Source organism: Suricata suricatta, chromosome 1 (genome assembly GCF_006229205.1).
Source record: "Suricata suricatta isolate VVHF042 chromosome 1, meerkat_22Aug2017_6uvM2_HiC, whole genome shotgun sequence".
Taxonomy (NCBI): Eukaryota; Metazoa; Chordata; class Mammalia; order Carnivora; family Herpestidae; genus Suricata; species Suricata suricatta.
The window spans coordinates 91,198,874-91,212,991 of NC_043700.1; the positions used below are offsets into that span (position 1 = coordinate 91,198,874).

The following is a 14,118-nucleotide window of genomic DNA, read 5'->3' on the forward strand; positions in this document are numbered from 1 at the left end:
TAATGGAGTCATACTAAATGTCAGCTTGAAACAATAAAATAAAAATATTCAAACAAATATTCCCTTCTTCTGAGAAGGGAAGCAACGGAATGAAATTGCATGGAGCATACAGAAGTTCAAAGATAATGGTAATATACATTTCTAGACTTGGTGCTGAGTTCCCATGTTCATTTATGTTTGTTCTTTATAACACTCATGTTTCTTATATGCCCAATATTTAATAAGTAAAATATTATGAATGTTACTTTTCAAATAAAACATTAAAGTGATATTAAAGTGTATCATAGTTTAAGACACTATGATTCAAAGGCAAAAAAAGTCAGTTTTTCTGTAGAAAGTTCCATAATTTTAAAGTCATTTTTGTGGACAATTGAGTAAATATAACTAGATTTTAGATGAAATTAGGGAATTACTGTTGTTCTTCCTAGGTGCTATTTTCTTTGAATATCAGTGCTGAAGTGTCATGATATCTGCAGGTTACTTTCAAATAATTCAACAAATAGAAGAATTAAATATAGAAAAATTACTCAATCTTGGTGGCGGTTAGACATGTGTTCCCTGTATAATTCTTTCAACTTTTTGCATGTTTAAAGTTTTCCATAATATAATTGGAAACTTTTGAATAGTAATATTATGTTTGTAAAATTTTATTAAGCCTTCCCCATTTATAGGACAACATGTATGCTTTAAAAATTATCAGACTTAAGGAGTGCCTGGGTGGCTCAGACTGTTAGGTGTCTGATTTCAGCTCAAGTTATGACCCCACGGCTCTTAAGACAGAGAGCCCTACATCAGGCACTGCGCTGACAGCTCAGAGTCTGGCCCCTGCCTTGGATTCTGTGTCTCCCTCTCCCGCTCATGTTCTCTCTCAAAAATAAAGATCTAAAAAATTCTTTTAAATTTTGAATTATCAGACTTAAGATTTCAGCAGAAACCTATAAAACCAAATGCTCATCTAACTGTTGCTACATATCTTCCTCCTGTCCTCCTCTGCTTTCTGAGATGTGAGACATTCTGTTGAAATAATGTATCTGGGAAATGAAAGACTGATGAGACAGTTTATGATGGATAAGGCTAACAATACCTGAATTCAAACTTGTAACACAACTAAAAGTGAAACACTTATTATTTTCCTTACTGCTGGAAGAAACACACACTCAGTAGTCCTACTAAAACAAAAATAAACCTGAATCTAATCAAACATCTCGTATTAGAAATTATATCCAGAAAAGACAAAGGAGCATGTTAAAAAATATGACAAAGCAATCAGCCAAGTCCAAACTATGGAAAATTCCAGAAGACATATGACCTAAAAAGTAGCAAAGGAAAGAAATATTACTGATGAGAATGTAAAATGGTACAACCAATTTGGAAAACAATTTGGCAATTTAAAGTTAAATACGAGGGGCACCTGGGTGGCTCAGTTGGCTAGGTATCCGGCTTTGGCTCAGGTCACAAGCTCACAGTTCGTGGGTTCGAGCCTCGCGTCGGGCTCTGTGCTGACAGCTAGCTCAGAGCCTGGAGCCTGTTTCAGATTCTGTGTCTCCCTCTCTCTCTGACCCTCCCCTGCTCATGCTGTCTCTCTCTGTCTCTCAAAATAAATAAAATAACATTAAGAAAAGAATTTTTTAAGTTACATACGAACTTACTCTACCATCTCCTAGGTGTTTACTTGAGAAACTAAAATATATGCCCAAAGACTTGTACATAAATGTTCATAGCAGCATTACTCATAATAGCCAAAAACTAGAAACTAAGCCAAATATCCATGCACAAATGAATGGATGAAAGGGTATATCTATTCAAGAGAAAAGTATTCTGAAATAGAGAGGTAGAAACTACTGATACATGGAGCAATACTGATGAGTCTGAAAAACATTATGCTCAGCAAAAGGAGACACAAGAGTTCATAATGTATACAATGTAGTATAGTTCAAAATTTATATAAAATTACAGAAAAGGTAAATCTAACCTGACAGAAAGTAGACTCATAGCTGGGGAAAGTGACAGTAATGTGAATGTATTTTATACACGTATAATTTATAGCTCAGTAAAGTTGGCCTTCTTATAAGGACCCAGAAACCACCCATAAGAGGCTCTTACCAGCCAAATCTGGAACCATCTGAATATCAAACTAAATAATCATGGTAATGGATTATAATATACTGAAAAAATAAGAAGCCATAAAAGTCCACACCGGTAATAAGGGAGGTCATTCCTTATAGTGGAATATCAACTAATAAATACAGAAGTAATGATGCAGTAAGAAAAATCAGCAATTGTAATACGGTAATAATTGAGTCAGGTAAGAATCATCAATGGAAACTAAAACTCATGAGAAAAGTCTGATGAAAAACTGGATATTTCCAAAGTTTCAAGGTCTCTCTCACAAAATACATATTAATTACAAAGAAGAAAAAGCATCTTTATAATAAAGAAACCTAGAGTACATCACCTTAACCCAGTGCTCAAAGTTTATATCAGCAATAATAAGATAAACCAAGATCGTGTGCATTTCCATTCAATGAGAAGAAAATCATTTAACTTCTGCAGTATTCCTGCCAAAATTTCAAAATCCAATCATGAGGAAACACCAGAAAACCCAAAGTGAGAGATATCTACCACCTGTCACAAAATCTTCAGAAAAAAATCAATGTCATTGACAAAAGCTGATGAACCGTTCCAAATTAATGAAGACTAAACAGACAACTAAAAGCAATGTGTGATCTCAGATTAGATCCTGGAAAAGAGGGAGAAAAAACTATAAAAGACATTATGGGGAAAATTTGCCTGTGGACAATCACACTGCATTACGTTCTTAAGATATATACTCTGAAGGAATTTAGTGTTAAAAGGGCCACAATGTCTGCAGCTTATTCTTAAGTAGTTTATACTATAAATGGCTATTAAAATTGTAAAAATTAAGACTAAGTTCGTTAGTGTCAAAAATTTTTCCTTTAGAATGTAACTTACTTCGTGTATCATTCCTCCTATTGTTGTGTGATGATTTATTTGCTTCAGGTTGACATCTTGAGCTGTTCCGGGATCCTGGTCTTTCTTGACTGTCTGGTCTTACATCATCTAAGTGGAGTGGTACCCACTTGTGCTTATTAGCTTGAAGAAAACAAATCATTTAATGACAATTCACAATTTTCATTAAAGCTTTGCAATTCTGAATGGACTTCAAGTTTTAATTAAATAGAAGACTTTGTCCTTAAAGGTTCTTGTAGAGAACCAAAATAATTTTTATTCTCACAAAGCTCCTTAATAAACTTGTCTGTGCAAATATTTCTAAAATTCATATGAAAAGCCACTTAGTGGAGTATCATCAGAAGTTTTACTTTCAAGCAAAATGCTCACTCTTCTGTTTAATTCTGATGAAAAAGCTCTTCAAAAATAGTTAAGTGTAATACAATATCCCTAATACTTGATTCTTAGGCTTCAGAATGGGGTATAGCCGATAAGAAATTATAATGTACACAATGGAAAGTTTGGCTGATTCAGTTTCGAGTCACTGTATGAAATATTGATCTAGATTACTACTAATGAAAGAGGTTTCTCAAAATTAGAGTATAAAATTTGCTAACTGTATTTGATGTCTCTTTATAGCTACTATGCATTTTCCTAACCTAAGAGACAGGCAACTTAACTTCTCTGGTTGAATACATGATACTGTAATTGTTACAAAATCCACAGTTAAGGTTTCCAAATGTTTAGTCTTCTGCTCAATATATATTTATTTGACCTAAACAACAAGACTCACGTGCAAAGGAAAAACTACCAGGGTAATGAAAGGAAAGGGAGTTATCAATACGCAACTAAAGTTCTGATTTCCTATAAATCCTTCAAACACAACAGACAAGGGAGAGAATATGAAAGATTAAAAAAAAAAACTCTTTGAATTCTATACTATAAATTCTATCAGTGATACTCTCTGGTATAAACAAACCCTTCCTTTGAAGATAAAAAAAACTGTGCTCTAAAGAGAGTCAGTTCATGACTTCATTAAATGAATTTAACTATAAAAACTGGATTTTAGTGTTTGCTGATCAGTTTTAATTGAAGCAATTAACAAGGCAATTTTAAAGCAGGATGACACAGGTCTGTCATCTGTATGAATTCTAGCCAGTCAAAAAAAAACCTTATCTATCTAAGAAGTATGAAAAAGCTAAGTGACAAACTTGTTTAAGAAACTGGGAAATTTTTTCCTAACATGTTTGTCCTGTTGCCAACCCCTTTTCAGCAATTAGTCTTGGTGCATCATATCAAGTAAGCCTAATATGCTTATCCTGCAGCTAAGCTTAGATACTCATTTAAAAAAGAAGAATTCAAAAAATAAATAAACTTAAACTTCAGGTAAGTGCTCAGTGTATGGGAAATTGTTGGTTCTATTATTAAAGAAGTTGACTGGAAAAACTTCACCATAAAATGTCCCCTCCAAGGGGTCTGCCAAGTCCCCCTGGACATTACTGCCAAGAATGAAAATGTTTTAATGGCTTCCCATGGCATTCAAAATAAAATGGGAATTCCAAGTTACCAAAGCTCTGCACATGTGGACCTTGCTTACCTCTCCCATATCATCTCCTGCCATTTTTCCCAATGTGCCCCTTGTTTCAGATGCTGACCTTTCAATACTTTAAAGAACTTTTCTGCCTAAAGCCCCCTGAAGACACTTTTATCTATATGTAGGCTCAGAACTTTCAATGAGAATATGCTTTTACAAAGCAGTTATATCATAATCTGTCCCTAGATACATGAAAAGTTATATAAAAATACATAGAAAGATAGAAAGGACAGTATTTTTTCTTCAAAGTGTAATTTAATGGAGAAATGCAATGGGGGGAAAAAAAAGTTGACCAAAACTGAAAACAGGAAACAGTTCCAATTCAAATTTTAAAAACAATAATTATCACACAATTTTTGAGAAATATTCTTAAAAATATATTATCTATCTATACCATTTCTATAAGTGCAACTTCATTCTATACTTTCATAAAGTACAAGTCAAATGAAAAAGGGAAAGCTTAATAGTTCAAAAATATTACAAAAGCAAATCAGATACCATTACAGATGGTATCCTCAAGAAATCCAAAATACCCACTGGTGACTACTAGGAATCAGTTGATTAAATATAATTCTTCATTACTACAACTTTCTTCAAAAAATTAAAATCAAAATGAAAATATAAATTAACCTCTTTCATTAGCTACTTGACTGAGCCTCATCCTCAAGAACATCTTCACCAGGACCATCTAACTTAAAATACCCAAGACGTGGAAAAAACTTGTGTGTCCATTCACAGATAAATGGATAAAGGAAATGTGTGTATCAATATACAACTGAATACTATTCAGTCATGAGAGAGGAAATCCTACCATTTTCAACAACATGGATGGATCTTGCAGGCATTATGCTAATTAAATAAGCCAGAAAGACTTACTTACATGTGGAATCTAAAAAAGCTGAATTCACAGAAACTGAGAATAGATTAGTGGCTGAGGGGTATAGGGGAAATGAGTGAAGGTGATCAAAAGTACAAACTTCCAGTTATAAGACCAATAAGTTCTGGAGATATACTATAGGGTGACTATAGTTATTGATGCTGTATTCTATATTTGAGAGTTGCTAAGAGACTAGATCTTAAAAGTTCTCCTCATAAGGAAAAAAAACACACACACACAGAAAACACTGTGACAGGAAGGTGATGGATGTTCACTAAAATTGTGGAGAAGCACCTGAGTGGCTTAGCCCATTGAGTGTCCGGCTTTAGGTCAGGTCATGATCTTGCGGTTCAGGGGTTCGAGCCCCACGTCAGGCTCTCTGCTGACAGCTTGGAGCCTGGAGACTGCTTTGGATTCTGGGTATCCCTCTCTCTCTCTGTCCCTCCCCTGCTCAAGCTCTCTCTCAAAAATAGACATTAAAATTTTTTTAAATAAAACTGGAAATCATTTCACAATATACATATATCAAATCATCATGTTGTATACCTATAACTAATACAATACCATATTATCAATTATAGCTCAATAAAACTGGTAGAAAAAATGGAAGTTATAGATGAACTAACCTCTCTTTCGTTGATTACTTGACTGAGACTCATCCTCACTGGCATTTTCACCAGGACCATCTAATTTTGTTTCCCGGATTTCTTTGCTCTCACTGTTAATTCTCTTTTCAACTTTGTCTTCTCTTTCTTTTCTATTTTGTAGCTTCTTATTTCCTTGGCTGATGACACTTTGACACTGCAAAAAGTTTTCTGAATGAAATCATTTTCATGAACATTTTGACTAACATATCTAAAAATTTGTGGTAAGAGAGGTGCCTGGGTGGCTCAGTTAGTTAAGCGCCAGACTTCGGCTCAGGTCATGACCTCACAGTTCATGAGTTCAAGCCTTGCGTTGGGCTCTGTGCTGACAGCTTGGAGCCTGAAGCCTGCTTCAGATTCTGTGTCTCCTTCTCTCTCTGCCCCTCCCCTGCTCATGCTCTGCCTCTGCCCCTCTCCATCCCTCCCTCCCTCTCTCTCAAAAATAAATGTTAACATTTTTTTTAATTTTTAAAAATTGTGTTAACAAAACTTTCCTAAATACTGCAAAACAAATGACGATTTTTATTGAAAACAGAACTACTTTTCAAAAGACATTGTTAAAAGTCAAGCCAAAGATTGGGAAAGAATATTTGCTAAGTATTTGATAAAGCACTTGGATCCAAAATATATAAGGACCTCTCAAAATGCAGTAACAAGAAAACAACTCAAACTTTCCAAAGATGGTTACAATTGAACAAACACTTCAACAAAAAGTTATAGTGAGGGTGTGACACAAGTAGAATTCTCAAAACTGACTGTTAGGGGAATGAAGTTTGGTAGTTCCTGCAAAAGCTAAACAAACAGCAACCATACAATCCAGCCATTCTATCTCAGTATTTACTCAAGAAAAATGAAGGCATATATCCATGCAAAATTTTGTACATAAATGTTTATAGAGCAGCTTTATTTCTAACAGCCCCAAACTGGAATCAATACAAATGTCCATCTAAAGATGAATAAACAAGTAGCATTCCATTCACAGAATGAAATGCTACTTGGCAATACAAATGAATGAACTACTGATACTTGTTAATGACATAAATAAATATCAAAATAATTAAGTGAAAGTTGGGGGGAAAAGGTCCTATTATTCTAGGACTCTATTTATATAAAACTGTAAGAGATTCAAATTATCTGTAAGTGACAGCCTATCAGTGGTTGCAAGGAATGATGAGGGGAATGTGCCAGGGAGAATAAAAAGAGGGGGTATAAGGAAGCTTTTGGGGTAATGGTTAAGTCCATTTTCTTGATTTTGGTGATGGTTTCACAGGTATATAAAGTCAAAACTTCTCAACCGAATTCTTCATGTGCAGTTTATTATATGTTATTTACTCACTAATTAAGCTGTTTAATGTATATCATCCACAGCTGTAAACTAATACTGCACAAAATACAAATAGCAAAGTGTCAAATGAAAACATGTAACCAGATACCCATATATGCTACTACTCCTCTAAAAAATCCTTTGATAGAGTATCTCAGAACCAACTTTTAGAGTTTCTTTCATAGTTTAAATTAAAAAATCCATTCACTGAACACTTCTTGATTTGATATGATACACATGTGTATATATAATTAGCACTTCAATACTTATTGACAAGATTATAAATCAAAAAAACATATCAAATTCTGAAACAAAATGGGCTTCAAATTAGCCTCATATAAAAAACTAATCTCAAATGTAGGCATTACATGAAAATAACAGCATGGTACCCACTCTTCTAAATGTAAGATTACCTCCTGAAAATACAATCAAATGAAGGCAATAAAAATTCGGTATTTGAAAAATGCGTTAGACTATAAAAAGGATAGCTGCTAAGTTTTCAGCACTTCTTTATTAATTCAATTCTCTACATTTGCAGTAAAATAAATTCTGCATGTTGAAATGAGAATATTTCCCCTTTATTAAGAAAAAAACTTTAAAACAATACTCACTCCTGTGTTCATTAATTCACTTGGTGTTGGCCAATTCGCCATATCGCTGAAATCACTAGCCTAAGAAGTAATAAATAAGTGTTACATCTGCAAATTAGAAATCTTAAGTAGAAAAAATACTTTTTAAAAGTGAAGACAACTGTAAAAATCACCTACATACAATTACATGCAGGCATTTGCCAAATTAATTCAAAATCGTCTCCAAACAACAGAACACTGCAATAACAATGCTTGGGTCTTATCACTGACTAAAGTAATTTATACAGAATAACAGAATAAACAAACATACACAAGATTTGCACAAAGGCCACAATTTTCTAATATATTAGCTTTAACCTAATATCAATAATACAACTGGAAGAAAAGTATATAATAATCTAAGAGTTTCTAACATACTAATTTTCAATATCAATATAGCTAAAAACTATTCCATGTAAAAACATACCTTATTGGGTTTCTTTGTCTTGAGTTTTCCTGCTTTTATAATTTGGGGGAAATTGAGCTCTAAAAAAAAAAAAAAATATATATATATATATATATATATATATATAAAATTATTTTACAACCACTTTATTAGATACACTTAACAAAATAAGCATTTCAATAAGCCAGTGTTGTCATCATTTCCAAAAAATCCAAAGTTCTGAGACTGAAATTCTTAACAAGAAACCAACTACAGTTCAAGAACAGATTCAAATTTGTTTTCAGTGTTCAAATCAAAAGTGAGAAATATCACAGTTTACTTAAACAGAACTGACAGACCAATCCTTTCACAGAGTAAAACATGAAAATAATTAGAAATGCAACATGTTTTAATACAGTAAAGTTAGTACGGATACATTTTGCTATACAATTCATAAACTGACATTCATCAAGAACTATCTGGAAAATAAGACAACTACAAACCATTTGGCTTGCAAACAAACAAGGTTAGCAACCATAATAGGTTGTACCAAGTTAAAGTAATAAAAAATAGAACAGGTCTCTGTAAAACTTTGTACAACTACCATGATATTGGGGAACCTGGGTGGCTGTCAGCACAGAGCCTGCTTGGGATTCTCTCCCTCTCGCTCTCTGCCCCTTCTCCCTCTCCCTCCCTCTCCCTCCCTCCCCCTCCCCCTCCCTCTTGTTTGCTCACTTGCTCTCTCAAAATAAATAAACTTAATGCTCATGCATAGGGGCATATGTACCCCAATGTTCCAGCAGCACTTTCAACAATAGCCAAATCATGAAAAGAGCCTAAATGTCCATCAACTGATGAATGGATCGAGAAGATGTGGTTGATTTATACAATGAAATACTACATGGCAATGAGAAAAAATAAAATCTGGCCATTCGTAGCAACATGGATGGAACCTGAGGGTGTCATGCTAAGTGAAAAGAGTCAGGCAGAGAAGGACAGATACCATATGTTTTCACTCATAAGTGTAACATGAGAAACTTAACAGAGGACCATGGGGGAGCAGAAGGGGGAAAATAGTTGGGGAGAGGGAAGGAGGCAAACCACGAGAAACTCTTGAATACTGAGGACAAACTGAGGGCTGATGGGGGAGGGGGAGAGGGAAAAGGGAGTGATGGGCATGGCATGGAGGAGGGCACTTGTGGGATGAGCACTGGGTGTTATATGGAAACCAACTTGACAATAAACTATAAAAGAAAAAAAGTAAAAAAAGACTATCATGGTATCACCACTTGTCACTATCTTGAATAAGACAGTGACTGACAATGAAATACATAAATAAATAGAGAGAGAGAGAGAGAAAGACTTATTCTCTAATGAAGCTTTACAACTGTTTTTAGTTTGGTTCATTACTTAGCCAAGATGACCAAATGGGGTATCACCTAACTAAACATGATCTGAAGTAAATACTGAAAAGTAGAATAAACTTTGGGATGTGCACAGAAAACACAATAATCTAGCAAAAGATGAACCCATAAAATCACAGTAATGACCAATTTATAGAATAAAATCAGCCTTTCAGTTAAAACCCAGAAGGAGATTTTAAAAAGATACAGAGTACCTTTTAAAGAAAGAGGGATGAAGGATGAAGATATCACCAGAGTTTAACACAGGAATCTTGAATATTAAAGTAATTATATTCCTAAAGCAGAATGAGTACATAGGTATTTCTTTTATTCTTCTTTATACTTTTAAAGTTAAAGTACACATGTGTACGTGTATACGTATTTGTAAATGGGCATAAAGATAAAATATTTCATTAAGAAAAACTATATTAAAAAATAAGGGCAAATAAGACCAAAAAATGAGGGCAGGAAAACAATAATATTTGCCTGAACACTATCCAGAATTTGATTGAAGTATGTTCTATATATACTATGTATATTTTATGAAAGTTATACAGTATCTGGGCAGCTGAGTGGCTCAATTAACCCTCTGACTTTGGCTCAGGTCATGATCTCATAGTTTGTGAGTTCAAGCCCCACGTCAGGCTCTGCACTGTCAATGTGGAACCTGCTTAGGATTCTCTCAGACTCTCTCTCCCTCCCTCTCTCTCTCTCTCTCTCTCTCTCTCTCTGCCCCTCCCCAAATTGGGCGCACTCACATGTGCACTCTCTAACTCAAAAAAAACAAAAGAAAGTTATACAGTATAGAACATTTGGGGGACTGACTTTCCCCTCAACAAAGTAGGAAAAAAAAGTCCCAAAATATTGCTATGTTAAGTAAATTAAGTGCCTGGTAGTTATAAAATAAAGCCTTATACAAAATATTTGCTGTAAAGAAAAGTAGTAAAAAACAGACAACACAAGCATGTTTCACTTAGTTTTTACTATAAATCAATTAGATACTAAAAATCACAAAATTAAAATCAAAAGTTAAAAATAAAAATCATTCTGGGGGTGCCTGGGTGACTCAATTGGTTAAGCATCCAACTTTGGCTCAGGTCATGATCTCAGTTTGTGGGTATAAGCCCAGTATTGGGCTCTGTGCTAACAGTTCAGAGCCTGGAGCCTGGTTCAGATATTGTGTGTCTCTCTCTCTGTCCTCCCTCCCTCTCTGTCTCTCAAAAATGAATGTTGGGGTGCCTGGGTGGCTCAGTCGGTTGAGCATCTGACTTCGGCTCAGGTCACGATCTCGCAGTTTGTGGGTTTGAGCCCCGTGTTGGGCTCTGTGCTGGCAGCTCAGAACCTGGAGCCGGTCTTCAGATTCTGTGTCTCCTTCTCTCTCTGACCCTCCCCTGCTCACACTATCTCTCTCTCTCTCAAAAATAAATAAAACATTAGAAAAAAAAGAATGTCAAAAAAAATTTTTAGATCATTCTAACCACATAAAAATAAACTTTTTAACTTCAATAAATGACACAAATTACTAACAAAATGTTTTAAATACTTAAACATAACAGAGTTGATAATCTATTGATTTAAAAACGAGGGCACCTGGGTGGCTCAGCCAACTGGGCTGCTGACTTCAGCTTAGGTCATGATCTTCCAGTCCATGAGTTTGAGCCCCACCTCAAGTTCTGTGATGACAGCTAGGGGCCTGGAGCCTGCGTCAGATTCTGTGTCTCTCTCTGTCTCTTCCCCTCCCCTGTTCACACTCTGTCTCTCCTCCTCAAAAAATAAACATTAAAAAAAATTTTAACCAATACAATTCCAAAAATATAAAAATAAAAAATACAGTTCCATACTCTACTCATTGATTATAACCTCTGGTTAAAAGTGAATAAGTTGGGTAGGTTTATTTCTTTGTACGTTTAAAAAAATTTTTAAGAGATTTTGATTTCAGCATACTTTGACTCAAAATTTTAAATTTTTGTTTAAATTTTAATCTCTCAACTTTAATTCCTCAGGAAATTTAACAGGAAAGTTTACATTGAACCCTGTGGCATCAATAATGCTTATGTTTTAATAGAGTACCTTTATGAATACATTGTAATTGGATATTTATGTACACGTTATCAATTTAATAATTTAATCTCATCACAAAGTATCTGACAAAGTATGTTAGCCACTCTGGAAAAAGAAACAGAGTGATTTCTTATCATTTATTACTAAATGGTCCTTATGAATTAATTTACTTTTCCAAGAGGAAGACCTTTCCAGAATATTCCTGTTCCTAAGTCCCAATTCAGTAAGTTTCCTGCTAAATGAGTTTAGGGGAAGAAAAAATAACTTACAAAATCAGCACCTTTCCTCTTTTTCCTTTAAAAGCTAGCTGCCCATAAAAAGCACGTACTATAGGCTGCTTTTTAAATTTTTAAAAAATATTTGAGAAAGATCGCATGAAAGGAGAGAGATGGAGGGAAAAGGAGAGAGAGAGAATCCCAAGCAGGCTCCATGCTCAGAGCCCATTGGTGAAGCAGAGTGGGACTCAGTCACATGACCCTGAAACCATAACCTGAGCAGAAACCAGGGTCAGATGCTTAACTGAATGAGTCACCCAGATGCCCCTGTAGGTTGCTTTTTCATGCTGTCACCTTCACAGGGACAGACTCCCCTACAGTTGCAATGCAACACCAACTGTGTGGACACATTTGTCTAATTCCAAATTCAACATGAGGAAGTCACTTGGACCCCCTCATCAACCCAGACTTTTTAATTTGTAATGATGATACTAAGCTGCTAAATAAACAGATCTGTGTGAAAGATGAACAGATGATTTTAAAAAGAAATACAGGGGGCTTGAGCAAAATTCATGAAGTGGGCAGAGAGACATAGTTTTCCAGTTATGGAATGAATAAATCCTGGGAAAAGGCACAGTCTGAGGAATAAAGGCAGTGACAATGTAATAGTGATATAAAAGAACAGATGGTAGCTCTACTTGTGGTGAACACAGCATAACATAAACTTGAAATCACTGAGTTGTACACCTGAAACTAATGTAACATTGTATGTCAACACTATTCAAAATATCATAATTAGATATACATATGTAAATGGCCAAACGTGAAATGGCATTCAATTGAATAAAAGAACATAAACTAAAACACTTTTTACCTATCATAATAACATGTGTAATATGTCACTTAAAATGTGTATCTTTTAATAAAGGAATTCCATTTCTGGGAAAATACTTGGGAAGGAAGACAAGGAACAAAGATGTCCATCTGTATGTTTACTGATGAGCTGTGCTAATATAATATTTATGTAAGTAACCTCTATCTACATTCATTAACATGGTATAGTTATACAACGGTACATCTAAACAAAAGAACATAAAAGTTTTAGAAATAGGATAAATCTATGTACATTGACATGGAAATAGTCCATCAGGTTTTAAATATGATTTTATATATGTGTAAGAACAGGTAAAACGAGCCTACAAAAGGTAATTTTTAACTAAAATGGAGGAAATTGCTGCATGTATTTAGAGAAAACATAAGACTAAAAAAGCAAGCAATCCTAGAAAATTAAAAAATAATTAAAATACACTTGTACATATAAATTTGTACACAAAAATTTAAAATACATTTTCCCCAAACAGATTAAATCTAACAAATTTAAGATACTAGTGTTTTCAAGTATATATTAACATACACAAATGGTGTGTGATCTTCCTATTTCCATTTTTCAAACATCACTGGTGAGACACTGTACTTTTTGAGTAATATTCCATACCTTTAAAATGTTATTCTTTAATCTGGGAATCTATAAGCTAATAATTCTAAATTAATAAGGAAAACAATTCATTTTAAGAGCTTTTACCCTGGAAACAGAAAGTGCAACAGTATTAGTCAGGTAAATACAACATCTTTAATTGTTAACAGAGATTTATTATTTACTGTACTTCATTAGAACTGAAATCCCTTGTTATTCAAACTGTGATCTGTGAATCAACATCACTGACACCAACTAGGAAAATACAGAAATCCCAAGTCCTACAGAATCAGATCTGCATTTTAACAAGACCCATAGTGGATTCCTATGCACATTAAAATTTGAGAGTTCCTGTATAATCTGTTCTTTACAAACTCTATGACTAACCCCATAAGAAAGATGTCTTATGCCATGACTACATTTAATCATAATTTTAAAAGGTCAAAAATTTTTTCAAAATAATTAACATCTGCAAACTGAGTACCATTTAAATGAACGTCATCATTATGGACGATATACAAACACCAAGAAGACACCCTTTG

At 34.2% G+C, this 14,118-nt stretch overlaps 1 protein-coding gene across 2 annotated transcripts in view; it reads right to left on the reverse strand.

Annotated features, from left to right (window-relative positions):
• The window catches only part of LARP1B (La ribonucleoprotein domain family member 1B), a 128,297-nt gene that overhangs the window by 108,615 nt on the left and 5,564 nt on the right, over nucleotides 1-14,118 (reverse strand). For both annotated transcript variants that reach the window (XM_029941096.1, XM_029941106.1), the window contains exons 2-5: nucleotides 8,466-8,524; nucleotides 8,021-8,080; nucleotides 6,068-6,242; nucleotides 2,974-3,114 (exon numbers count right to left, since the gene is read on the reverse strand). In XM_029941096.1, coding sequence (XP_029796956.1) covers nucleotides 2,974-3,114; nucleotides 6,068-6,242; nucleotides 8,021-8,080; nucleotides 8,466-8,524 — 435 coding nt within the window. The remainder of the gene's footprint in view (nucleotides 1-2,973; nucleotides 3,115-6,067; nucleotides 6,243-8,020; nucleotides 8,081-8,465; nucleotides 8,525-14,118) is intronic.